The sequence below is a fragment of the Silene latifolia genome, chromosome 3, assembly GCF_048544455.1.
Source record: "Silene latifolia isolate original U9 population chromosome 3, ASM4854445v1, whole genome shotgun sequence".
Taxonomy (NCBI): domain Eukaryota; kingdom Viridiplantae; phylum Streptophyta; class Magnoliopsida; order Caryophyllales; family Caryophyllaceae; genus Silene; species Silene latifolia.
Window position 1 is genome coordinate 141771640 of NC_133528.1, and position 14260 is coordinate 141785899.

General features: G+C 33.6%; 1 protein-coding gene across 1 annotated transcript; it reads right to left on the reverse strand.

Moving 5' to 3' along the window:
• Positions 1–1494: 1494 nt before the first annotated feature.
• LOC141648206 (MADS-box transcription factor 23-like) lies at positions 1495–13910 on the reverse strand. The gene is made up of 9 exons (XM_074456710.1): positions 13559–13910; positions 13236–13434; positions 6700–6784; positions 6236–6297; positions 5993–6092; positions 3539–3580; positions 3040–3081; positions 2641–2883; positions 1495–1644 (listed from the first exon to the last, which is right to left on the reverse strand). The coding sequence occupies exons 1-8, from the start codon at positions 13572–13574 to the stop codon at positions 2752–2754; spliced, it is 678 nt and encodes a 225-aa protein (XP_074312811.1). The 5' UTR covers positions 13575–13910; the 3' UTR covers positions 1495–1644; positions 2641–2751.
• Positions 13911–14260: the final 350 nt, after the last annotated feature.

Here is a 14260-nt window from a genome sequence, read left to right on the forward strand (position 1 = left end):
AAATTTTACCGATAATATATTTTTTGTCGCAACTTTTTATCATAGAAAATCAATGAATTTTTCCGTATGATTCTTTAAAAAAAAAAAAATCCTTTTTATATCATAAAAAGATTGGAGATAATTTTGTATAGAATGTAAAATATTGAATGACATAAATACATAAATCTGAAAGATTATCTGTATTATACTTCACCATACTTATAGAATATGCTAAAAATAACTAAACTTTATTTTAGGAAATATGTTTAGGCGGGAAAATTTGGAGCTTTGCCTATTCATTTAGTAAATAGGGGATTGGTTAAATTTGATTGTTTCGTACTCGCCAATTGGAGAATAAATCAGAGTATCAAGGCAGAGGCTAGTTTTGCATACCAACACCTCGGCGCTTGTTAGATTTCGGAATGCGATAAACGAGAATGAATTGTATTGTATTTGTTGTGCGGAAGCGTGAATATCCCGTGTTGGGCCTCTGCTGCATCTGTGTCCACAACCCATAATAGTACGATATTGTCCGCTTTGGGCCAAGCCCTCACGGATTTACTCTTGGGCTCCTTCCCAAAAGGCCTCGTACTATTATATTTACTGGACACTTATAAAGATGATCTTCCATCTTTATTGTACTGATGTGGGACAAGGGTTTGCACCCTAACAATCCTCTCCTCAAACCAAGGACCATCATCTTAACTCGGACCTTGACCTCCTAGAGGACTCCCCACACCATACAGCCCAAACTTCTAGACACTCGCATCACCAAGTCTTGATAACCTCCCCTTAAACGACACATCAAGTGTCTCATGGAGCTTGTGCTACACTTGCGTACCAAACTCCTCTGCATCCAATATACCCTGGACTGGGTCCGAATCCACTGCCTCAGTGCGTGCCACACCGGACCGCCTTTGGACTTACCATGAACCGCTTTTGTTGCCTCCATTAAGCCTCAGCCCACCTCGCCGGGTCGCTGACGATCTTCTCTTGGACGGCCTGCCGTCTCAATGCCGTGAGACCATGTCGCTTCTCGCGAACATATTAGCTCTCCCCCGAGCTATAGGAATTCCACGTCTTATAGTGTAAGTCCACCTTCAAGTCTTGGCCTGATGAATCTCCATGTCTAGCCCAAGTAGAACCTTGGGCTCTGATACCACTTGTTGTGCGGAAGCGTGAATATCCCGTGTTGGGCCTCTGCTGCATCTGTGTCCACAACCCATAATAGTACGATATTGTCCGCTTTGGGCCAAGCCCTCACGGATTTACTCTTGGGCTCCTTTCCAAAAGGCCTCGTACTATTATATTTACTGGACACTTATAAAGATGATCTTCCATCTTTATTGTACTGATGTGGGACAAGGGTTTGCACCCTAACAGTATTGAACTCAGTTGTTTTGATTTACATATCATGCGGTTTATATATACATGGAAACAAATATATTTACAATATATATGGCAATGAATAATATGATTGCCTTGATAGAAGATTGACTAGCCGTTGGAGGTGTGAGCTAGCCGTTAGCCAAATAATACATTTCCAATCTTCCAAAAGGTAAGTAAAGTGAAAATATTACTCCATACAACAGAGCAAGACTAAAATACTAGTGCTAAGGATATACAAAAAGGAAAATTACAAGGATAATCAGGGGCGGACCCACACTATGCCATGGTGTAGCATTTGCTACACCAAAGAAAAAAAAATATTTGAGAAAAGTATATTATGCTACACCGTAATTTCTGAGTTTTGGCTATTAAATATTCTCCTTCCCAAAAATAATTAAGCAACTTCCCTAACTTATCTCTGCATATTCCTAAAAATTTGTCCCTGAATCATTAATTACGTTTTAATTCGCACAACTACCAAATTAATCTTGCAACTTTCATTGTGACTCTTATAAACAATTACAATTTTACTCTCAAAATTCTCAATATCAAATCCTTCAGAAATTAAAATGTTAAATGTTCCGTCACCGTCGCTTCATCAAACATCCGTTCTCCAACAGTAATTTTAATTTTACTTATTTTCTGCGTTTCCAGCAAGTCCGTTTGCATTCATAAATTTTGATTGATGTTTTACAAGACAATAATAACTTTATTGAATCATAGGGGAAACTTTGCATTCTGTGTTAAAATCTAGTCCATATATAAATTTAGATTTTCAATTTTCTTGTTATTATTCTATATATATATAAATAAAGGGTGAGGTGGTGCAAAATAATAAAATATTATAGTGGTGAGGTTGAACAATTGAGCATACCTGATGTTGTGATATGTATATAAATTTTGCTTTCATTGATTATATTATTTGTGTTTTTGTATTCTTGCGGCAAAGCTAAGGTCTTTGTAAAGCCATTTTTAGAAATGAAAACTGTCGAATTGTGTAGATGTCTATGTTACCTTGACTCTCTAACACGGGTGTTGTGTCTGACACGTGTTTCGGATACGGCTATTTTTTGCGAATTTTTTATTTTTTTTTTGTCTGAAATGAATTGTCAAAATGTCATGTTGGTATCCGACACTACAGCTAAGTGAAGGGTCAGGATAACATAGATAGATGTATTTTAATTTTTATTGTAATTGAACTTTTTTTTAATAATATTAGAATTTTGCTACACCAAATGAAAAATTCTGGGTCCGCCCCTGAGGATAATACACCCTACGGTAGGTGGGTAGCATTCCAACACCGGTCGAGTTTAACTCGCGACTTTCTTCTAATAATGCAAGAAATGAAAATAGTACAAATGCGACTCATATATCATAATCAAATTAAACAAACCCAAGCCTAAGAGAAGTGTCATAAATCACATTGTTTTGGGTATGAGTTTCCTCACAATTAGTGACCAAATCTAATTGTTTCTTCGTCCAATGCACTTCAGTTCCTCCGACGGTTTTACTTACCTGCGTAAAGTACAACTTAATTAAGTACCTCCTTAATTAATATTCACGTTAACTTAATTAAAATAAAATCGTTGTATAACCTCATCACTTAATGATAAGTATATATACTCTGTATTATATAACAATTTTATACAAGATCAACCGATTAATATTTACCTTCTGCTTCTGTTTTCCATCGCTTTCCATCAATTTCTCTTCCTGTTATTTTTATGGCGGCCAAGAATAACCCAAGGATTAGTAATTACGGAGTATAATTAAGCGACACAATCATCTTTTTGGTTCTAGGTTCAAATTAAATCAAAATTAAATTAAATATCGATTCCCATTTCCCAATTTCTCACTATATAGGAGTATGATCTTTTCATCTTTATATCTTACGTAAAAAAATGGAAATAATAGGACAACGAAAATTGGGAAGTGAATTATCCGACTATACGTAAATTAATTTGTCCAAGACAATGAGCATGTAAACTATTTGCCTTGGACAAATTGTTTTACTTATTATGATAAATCATTTCCTTGAAATTTAAAGAGAAATGATACTTTATATGGAAACCATTATGAATACATATTACTCCGTAATAACAAAAAATACACGAGAAAATTATAATGAGACGACTCATTAAGAAAGAATTGAATTGAGAAAGGAGCTCACTTTTCGTTTGAACTCGGTAATTACACTCCGAAGCTTGGCATCCTAAACAAAATAAAACATAAATTATATGAAATTCCATCTCTAGTTCACAAAGATACGTTTTCCATTTTACTAATTTTTTTTTTTTTTTTTTTTTGGTAAAAAAAAAGAAAATGTGGATACGTTGTCCGATAGTACTAATTACAGACTTTCAATTGCTACCATGTTTATATTTAATATCATAGATCAATATATCATATACTTCGTATGTAATATGATATCTTATACTAAGCTTATTACTAATGTGTGTCATTAGGGCAAACGTTAGAAAAACCGAGAAACAGATAATAGAGGATTAGAGGTAAAAATTGTAGCACCGAAATGTCACCCTACTATTTTTCATATTTTTTTTTGTAAGAACTACTCCTTCCGTCCCGGTCATTTGTTGTCCTTTGGTTTTGGCACAAAGACCAAGGAAAGAGGAGAGGGCCAATGACTAAGGCTCTGTTTGGTAAACAGCGGATTAATTTCAGCATAAGCAGATTATAAATGGCAGATTTTATCAGAAGGTTTGACTAGCATATTATAATTAGCAGAATTAATTTGAGTGTTTGGTAAATGCAGATTACGATTAGTAAATTGTTAGTTTTCTTTGTAAAATGGAGAAAATTTTCTTATTTTACAATATGCTAACCAATATGCTAGGGTAAGCAGTATATTGTAAAACAGCATATTGACCCCAAATATGCTGTTTGAATATGATGTTTACCAAACACTAAAATTAGCATATTGATTGGTCAAACATGCTAAAACCCTTGAATATGCTAAAAATTGGCCAATATGCCGTTTACCAAACAGCGCCTAAATGACAAGTGGAATAAATTGAGTGTGAATGATTAAATTACTTATCAAATTCATTTTTAAAATAGAAAAGACAACAAATGACCGGACCGGGACAGAGGGAGTACTAATTAATGTGAGAAATGAAGACTATCTCAACCAAAAGTTTGTGATGATCGTTAATAGTTATCAATTATCAATTATTTCATGCCCTAATATAAATAGCAAATTTGGTGAAAAAAAAAGTGGTGTTTAATGACAAATACTCGAATACTGTTGGTAAAATAAATTCATGGTAATCAGATTATGGAGTACTATCTATGTCTCTTCAACATTATGTCTTACTAATTAAATACATCACTTTGTTTTATATAACAATTATTTACACCAACCATTTTAACTATGACCATGGAGCTGAAAAGAATTAACCACAAAAGTTATACATCAAGTAGAATCAAGTCGATATATAAAATCTCTTATCAGACTTTGTAGGTGTGTTTAAATGGGTTGATGGAATACGGTTTTGGTCATATTAGTACCAATGGGTTTAGACTTTAGACTCTATTAGGTAAAATTAGCTGAAACCTGAAAAATTAAGCTGAAAAACTAGGTGAAAACTATGAAGCTATTTGATAGTTGAAAATCTAGCTGAAAATGAGCTGATTTATAAAAATGTTTGGCAAATATGCTGAAATTTGATAGAATAGACTAGTTTGGTCGGGCCTTATGCTAATATCATTTTGGAGTGCAGGGATCGACTAAAAACCTCACCTTCAACGACCATTATCTATAAGAAGCGGTCTACAAACCATGTTGCGGATGCAATTTCCAAATACGCTTTGACAGACTCGAGCTCCAATGGTGGTTTTTATAATTGGGATTATGTAACCCCCTTTTGTTTTAGCCTTGTATAACTCGGATCTTGCCCGTGTTTGTACTCCATTATCTCCTGACCCTCCCCCCTAGTATGTACTGAACTGAATTGTTTTTCGTGTTCTTGTTTTTATTAATATATCGTTCATCTTTTCAAAAAAATAAAAAATAAATAAAAGACTAGTTTGGTCAAATAAGCTAACATTGCTTATTGATTGCTAGTTTGCATCTAACATGTTCTTGGTCGCTAGTTAGCAACCAATATACTGTTAGTCTCTGACAATGCAGCAAACTGACCTTTTTCTTGTAGTTAACTTTGATCAAACGCTATCTAAAAATGAAGTCAAACTGAACCTCCTAGGAGTTCATCAATATGCACTTAAGGCCCTGTTCTTTTCGGCTGAAACGAGCTAAACTGAATTGAATGGAGTTGAGGTGAACTGAATACAACTGAAGTAAGAATTAATTTTGTGAAGAGATGAGCTGAACAGAACTGATTGAAGCTGAATAGAACTAAACTAAATAAAGCTGGACTGAAATGAGCTGAAATTAAATCATAAAGAACAGAGCCTTAACTAGTCAATAAGGATTAAAAAGGGATTGTTCATGACTTTTAAGTAACATTTTTATATGCATCCCTCAACTCCTCAAGGGTTTTCTACCAGTACATACTTCAATACTTCATTGACCTCATAGTTTCTAATTCCATCTAATTTTGTGGCTGTATTCAAAAACATAAATACATGATAACCACAAACTAACCTTCGTTCGACGGATGCGTGTATAAGCTTTCTCAATCTGCCTCTCCAGTTGACTTAATTCTTCAATATTAAGACCATCTAAATCTTCTCCTTTCATTTGCCTGTCATATTTCATCTAATTACAACTTCGATATGGTATTAAATCTAGGCCGCAACATCATGTGTGAGGGTGAATACGATATCACAGAGTGACGCTATCTCATTTTCTGTATTGAAAACATATTACGAGTAGTATTTTACCTACCTTTCTTGTCGGCTTTTCTTGGCAACTTCTTCGCGCCAATAGAGACAGTCGTCTTTATCCGACTGTTTAGATTGATTCAAACATGCGGATCGTCATTACACAATGTTACATTAAAATTAAAATACAAAATAAAATGAAAATCAAACGAAGCTAGGATTTTCCACTTAAGGGCCGGGTGAAAATAATAAAGCGACACTATATAGCTGGGTAAGGTACTGAATAGGTCTTAGCCTGGTGGTTAAGACTTAAGACTTAAGAATGAGGTGTCCTGGCTATAGGTCACGACTCACGGGTCTATTATTCCCGTCCTCCTTTGGTTCAATTTTTTTTTGTGCAGAAGGGTTTTTTAATGTTTCGATTTATAAAATTTACTAAATGAGAAAATGAAAAGCAGATTATGAGAATATGAGATTGTTGGTAATATAAACGTAAAGAAATGAATGAAACAGACAAGGGTTACTTACCAAAAGCTCTAAAGATGAGACATGCGGCTGGTTTTTCTTAGACTTCTCTTTGTGCCTCAAGTACCTTTGGATCACTTGAGTGGTGCTTCACATAGAAACAACATTTTTTTGTGTTACTAAAGCTAATTCAGCATTTCAGGTCATGTCGACCAAAACTAAGCAAACCAAAAGAATTAAACCAACAAATGAAATACTCGATTTTCGCTGATTTCGTTAATTCACCCTACCTATCTGGCTATCTAGTTTTGGATAGATGAAATTTTATGACTATCATCTCTAGTTATTCTTTAGCCTTTAAGCGCCATATTAACACCTAAAATGGACTCATAGGTATTATGGAACCAAGACTTTCTTGTGAGTGAAAGCTATTTTGAAGAAACGGAGGGTGTATATGGCTGCCTTGGCCTTAGAAATGTATAGTTTCCTTCAATGTTAATGTTATATATGTTGTTAAGCAAAGAGTTAGTAAGAGCGTCCACAATGGTAAGCAACAACCCAACTAGCTTAACTTTCCACATCACCTTTTTGAGCTATAACACTTTTAAGCTACAAACTCCTCCAATGGTTAAGCTATAAGAGTTGTTGCTTAAATGAATTTACAAACATTTATTTAATTGGCATATATCACTTTGTGGATCCATTGCTCAAACTAAGCTAGTTCATGTGGAGTTCTCCAATGGTTGAGCAACTAGCTTGAAACTTTAAGAATGTGCAAGCAAGTCCTTTTACTCAACCATTGGAGATGCTCTAATTGAGGGATGACAATGAATCAGGTATTGGATCGGTTTTGCTAGATTTGAACCTAGTCTACTTACTTATTGGACCGCCGATCCATTATATTTTTTTCAAATTCTTTCCCAATCCACCCTATGATCTGAAATCCGACCTAAAACTTAATCTGACTATGTAAAAAATTCATCTTATTTGACACAATTGAAACTTCATGTTCAAAATATTTGATGGATACAACTGGATCGAGTTTGAATTTGGTTCGAGTTTTTCAATAATGAATTTGGATATGCATTTTTAAATACTCCCTCCATTCAACTCCACTTTGCAACTATGTTTTTTGCGCGGGTATTAAGAAACGGATTAAAAAAACTATTAAAAGTACATAGGGAAAAGAAATGGTGGGGTTAAAGATATTAAAAAAATATAAAGGTGAGTTTTATGGTGGATTTGTGTGGGGTATGAATGACAGAAAATGAACCAAAGTTATACAAAAATGAACCAAAGTTATACAAAAAATGGACTAAAGTTATACAAAAAATTGGACTAAAATTATACAAAAATGAACCAAAGTTATACAAAAATGAACCAAAGTTATACAAAAATGGACTAAAGTTAGTCCATATTTGTATAACTTTAATCCATATTTGTATAACTTTGGTCCATTTTTGTATAACTTTGGTTCATTTTTGTATAACTTTGGTTCATTTTTGTATAACTTTAGTCCAATTTTTTGTATAACTTTAGTCTAATTTTTGTATAACTTTAGTCTTTTTTTGTATAACTTTGGTCTATTTTTGTATAACTTTGGTTCATGTTTGTATAACTTTAGTCCATTTTTGTATAACTTTGGTTCATTTTTGTATAACTTTGGTCCATTTTTGTATAACTTTAGTCCTTATTTGTATAACTTTAGCCCATATTTGTATAACTTTAATCCATATTTGTATAACTTTAGTCCATTTTTGTATAACTTTGGTCCATTTTTGTATAACTTTGGTTCATTTTTGTATAACTTTGGTTCATTTTTGTATAACTTTAGTCCAATTTTTTGTATAACTTTAGTCCAATTTTTGTATAACTTTAGTCTTTTTTTGTATAACTTTGGTCTATTTTTGTATAACTTTGATTCATTTTTGTATAACTTTAGTCCATTTTTGTCTTAGATGAAAAAAAATTATCTCAAAAAAAAAAAACGAGATTTAAAACACGAAATCTTAAAAAAACGTATAACAAGAAGAGATTTAAGAAAATGAATAAAAAATGAGAACTAACAAAATAAAAGACAACTAAAATAAAATAAAAGACAAAAAAAATAATGAATGGAAAAAACAACTCAAAACATACAAATTAACACAAAATGAAAAAAAAAAAAAAAAGAGTTCAAAAAAAAAAAAAAAAAAAAAAAAAATCCGAGTCAGCGGCGGTGTGGCGGCGGCGGGTGTGGTGGGTGGTTAGTTGGTGTCGGGTGGAGTGGTGGTGGGTGGTGGTGAATGAAGATGAGAGGAGTGGGTGATTTATTTGGGTTTTTTGATTTATTTGGATTTTTTGAGTTTTTTTATTTATTTGGATTTTTTGGGTTTTTTTATTTATTTGGATTTTTTGGGTTTTTTTTTATTGAGGTTTTGAGAGAAGAGAAGAATGAAATGTGTGAGATGTGAGAGAAATGGGTGGGTAGAAAACAAATATATAGTAAATTAGTGGTTAATTAGGGTGGATTAGTAAAGTGTATTAATTAGCTTCTATAATGACTTTGGGTGAGTTCATCTCATCCCTCCATCTCCCTCCATCCAATGGCTCATAATAGAACTTATGTACTCAAATATATAAGTGGCCTTAGTTGATCTCTCTCTCTCTCTCTCTCTCTCTCTCTCTCTCTCTCTCTCTCTCTCTCTCTCTCTCTCTCTCTCTCTCTCTCTCTCTCTCTCTCTCTCTCTCTCTCTCTCTCTCTCTCTCTCTCTCTCTCTCTCTCTCTCTCTCTCTCTCTCTCTCTCTCTCTCTCTCTCTCTCTCTCTCTCTCTCTCTCTCTCTCTATCTCTCTCTATATCTCTCTCTCTCTCTCTCTATATATATCTCTCTCTCTCTCTCTATATATATATATATATATATCTATATATATATATATATATATATATATATATATATATATATATATATATATATATATATATATATATATATATATATATATTATAAATAAATACCTCACCTCAAAACTCATAACCCTAATTGTTATCCCTAATCCTCCGCCTCTTCACTCCTCAGTCCTCACAAACCTCAAACCTCAGTCCAAAGACCTTTCAATCCACAATTTCGACTTCCTCCTCTTAAACAACGGATCCGTTGCACAAAATCACAAATAATCACTCTATCAATTTTTGTGTTTTGGTTGTTCATGTTCATGTTTTCGATTAATTTGATTTTACCGCAATTCCACAAAGAATGAAGTGCAAAGATGAAAACTTTCAACATTTTACTGAAAATCCACAAAAAATTAAGTAGAAAGATGATAAATTTCAACATTTTCCAGCAAACCCAAAAAAAATTCAGGTAAATAGATGAAGACTTTGAAAGAAAGAGGTGAAAATAAGGAGTAAACATACCATGGAAGCAACTAAATGAGGAAGAAAGATGCGGGTTTTGAACTTTTGATGGGTTTTGCGGATAAACGAGGACATTTTGGGGAATAAGAGAAAAATTGGGAGTTTGAGGAGCGAAATGCGGCTAAGTTATGGTGGTTTTGGTGGTGGTTGTTGCGGTGGAGGGAGAGGTGGCGGTTGGTGGTGGAACATTGGATAGATTTGCTCAATCCATTCAATTTAATAAAGAAATTGGGTAACCGTCAGGGTATCCGGATTTGTGTATACGGTTTAACCGGGTAACCGAAAACCGTATACACGGTTAAAACCGTATCGTATCCGGAATAAAAAAATTGGTGTTCAAAAAACCGTATACCCGAAAACCGTATCGAAACCGTATCGGGTATACGGTTTTCCTCAGCCCTAATGATTATGGATATGTGCTTGGAGTATATGTGCTTTCGTTTTCCGATGGAGAGCATATGCGCTTTCAATTGCTTGATTACGTATTTGTTATAATATGAAGTTTCAGTTCCCTCTTCATTGTTTCTCATCTCCGTCATTCGACATATAGCTTCTTCCCGTATTTTGCTTATTTCAATGATGTCTTCAAATGTGTTGGAATACTCACATCGACATTTAATTATTAATGAGTACGTTAAGTGAAAAGTGAGGCGACAAAAGAGAAGAGAGGAGAGAGGAAGAGAAGACATAAGAGTGAAGAGGAAATGGAGGGAAAAACTAGGGTGGGAATATAAGGGGGAAAATGGAGGAAAGCTAGGAGTTTTTACAATAATACCGATTTAGGCCATTCAGTGGTGTCTTACAATTTTTATTTTTTAAAGGTACCAAAATGCCAGAATTTTTTTTAAAGGTGGTGTTTCGCAAAAAACCTTTTTTATAAGGTGGTGTTAGACAAAAAAAGTTATTTAATGAAACTGTGTAAATAGCACAAATTATTAAAAAAAAAAGAGTGAAAAATGATGAGGAATAGTCTCTACAATAAAATTGCTAACAAAAAAAAACAAAGAAATTACCCTACTTAGTCATGTCTCATTTAACACTAAAAATAATAGAAACTGTTAAATATGTGTTTAGATTTTCAATATACAAACTTATAAAGAGATTATTTCACAGATAACTTTATTTGAGTTGGTTTCGGGTCAGTTTGGGTCATTTTGGATCGGGTCATCTTTGGGTCGGGTGGTTTTGGATCGGGTCGTTATGGGTCGGGTCACCTTCGGGTCCATCTAAGTTCGGGTGGGGTCTGGTCAGGTCGGGTCAATTTGGGTTTCGGGTCATATTTGGGTTATGCAATCTCGGGTTACTACCGGGTCTCGGGTCAGCCTTTTCAGGTCGGGTTATTCGGGTCCCACCCATTTTGCCAGGTCGTAGATACCGCACGTACTGTATCCGCCCTATTCGAGGCAACTAGCCAACTAGGTGCAATCCTTACATTTATTTAACATAATAGATCTCTTGATCAAATACTATAAACAATTAATTAGACCATCTTATCTTCAAATGACTCACATTCAATTAAAATAGAGGAGAAAATAAAAAGAGGTTATGAGGGATCATAGGTTAAGACCGTACCGTCTTCGGTAAGACCAACTAAACACAGTTTATGTACTCATCACGAATCGTTGGTTGGCGCAATGGTAGCATGGGGTTGCGCTTGGTAGGGAGGTCTGCGGATCGATCCCCCACAACTGCGATTGGGAGGGGTTTAAATACCGTAATCCTTGGACACGCCCCGAAATCCGGATTAGTCGGCCCAATATGGTTTGGATTACCGGATGATTTAGAAAAAAAAAAATCAATTCATCATGTTACTATTTACTCAAATCTGTAAAAATCTAGCTCAAGCATGCTAGATAGATAGGGTATACTATTGAATATCCTATCCTATTATTATTACAGTATTAAACCTATCAATTGGTCTTGGTATAGACGGGTGAGGCGAACAGACGGGTAAAGACCTCTAATAAAATGGGTAGGGGGACAAGGTGGGGGCACCCCCATGTACTTTCCACTTTATGGCAAATGGGTATTTTTTGAGGGAAAATGGTATTCGTCTATACATATAGACGAATAATGTCCGTCTATAATGAGAATTTGTGTAAACCTATAAACCCAAGTTGAAGATTATTGACTGATGCAACACTTCTTCCTCCATGATTAGTCACTTTGTTTCCACCTTGCTTGATGCATATGTCAGCCAAGATCTATCTTGCTTGATCTTCTACTTTATTTACATATATCCTCAATTTTACTTCTTTTAGCAAGATTCTCCTTGACCGTTTTTAGCTATTACTATACAAATATTTATTGAACAGTACATTTCTTTCACACATTCTTTACTAAAACCGTCTTAGGTTAAAGACAGCACTCACAATCGATTTAAATAAAGTTAAAATAAAAGAAAGACGGTCTTAAGCAAGACCTACTTTATTCCTTTATTTTCAGATCATTCTTTCTACTAATTAACCCAAAAATAAAAACATACATTCTCCCTTCTTTTGTAAATATAGGGGGTAGATGTATCAATTTTCCACAAAAATAAATAAATAAATAAATAAAGAAGAAGAATGAAATACTCCGTACGCTAGTATGTATCAATTGGTCTCCCTTGTGACGGGTTACCATTTGTGGCGGATATTTTGTGAGATAAAATGGTAACAAAATGGGTTAGTGAAAAAAGGGGACCACATGAATAGTGTTGCAGAGAGAGAAAAAGTGGGTACTTTGTGAGGTAAAATGGTATCCGTCACTCAAGAGTGACGGATTAGTGCCGTCACAAACAAAAATGTGTGAGTATATATAGTCTACTAACTAAGGAGTACTATTTAAATACTCCGTAAATATAGTCTACTAATCAAAAAATAAAAATAAAAATAAAAATACCAAAAAACTAAGGAGTACTTTTTTTTTAATAAACATACATTCTGAAAAAGTAATAATGTAAATTAATACTTAACTGTTTATATTAACACTCACAACCGAATTCCTTTATTTTTAGATCATTTTATCTACTAATTAACTAAAAAAAAAAGAAAAAAAAAAGTTGAATGAAATATTCCGTACCCTAGTAGTCTACTAAGGAGTACTTTTTTTTTTTTTGAAAAAAATATAGATCCTGAAAATTCTATACATATGATATATACATACAACAAGTAAATAATGTAAATTAAATGCTTATATTAATAAATAAAGTAAAAAAAATACCTTGAGGAAGAGAAATCATGGAGTTTGGCAGTAGAAGAGAAGACAATGAGAGCAATATCGGCATCGCAAAGAGTAGAAAGCTCATGTGCTTTCTTAAACAAACCTCTTCTTCTCTTTGAAAATGTTACTTGTCTTGATGTTATGTTATCTATCTTCTTTATCTCTATTCTTGTCCTTACCATCCTTTTATTCTCTTGCCCTACAGACAACAATTTTATATATTCACATGTTTATTAATTATAAATGAAATTATAAGATTAATTAGGCTGAAAAAATAAAAAATAATTAGCATACCACATAAAGTAATTAGGTTATAGTCTCACCTTTAGATGCCATCATTATTGTGATTTTTTTAAAAATCTAGTTCCAATATATAATGTTAAAAATATTGACCGATAATGGGTTTCTGATATAATATATGATGCATACTCAATGTCTGGGAAGATAATTAAAACGAAGTATTCCGTAATAGAGATATTTTTACTTAACCTAAGAGTGGAGTTTTAGATATATGAATGAACTACAACTCCATATGTAGTTAGTAGATGCCTCAAAATGGAAATGCAAGTTTAATTTAATTTGCAATTGATTGGAAAATGAAAGTTTAGGGAAACCCTAGATATGGAAGGGAGGTAACTGAGAAGAAGGGGAGAATATAAGTTGATTTGTAAAGGAATAGTGAAATAAAGGTGATAAGGAGATCAAAAAATCTCATTTGCTCTGACCCTTACTCCGACCCGTCTTCAGCAACACTAATTGCAATTGCAAGGAGATAAAGGCATTGGAAGAACAAGATATTTTTTTTTTTTGAGAAAAGAACAATTCATTAATAGAACGTCATACGACACTTACAAAGAATAACTATAATTGAAAACAAATCTAATGAAAACCAAAGAAAAATAATTTTCTTATAAACTAGGGATCTCAAAACAGCATCTGACAATTCGGCTCGTCCTATTATCGCTATCTTCATGTAGCTTTTGAGGAGATCCTTCGTTTGATTTATGAGATAAAATTTACCTCTA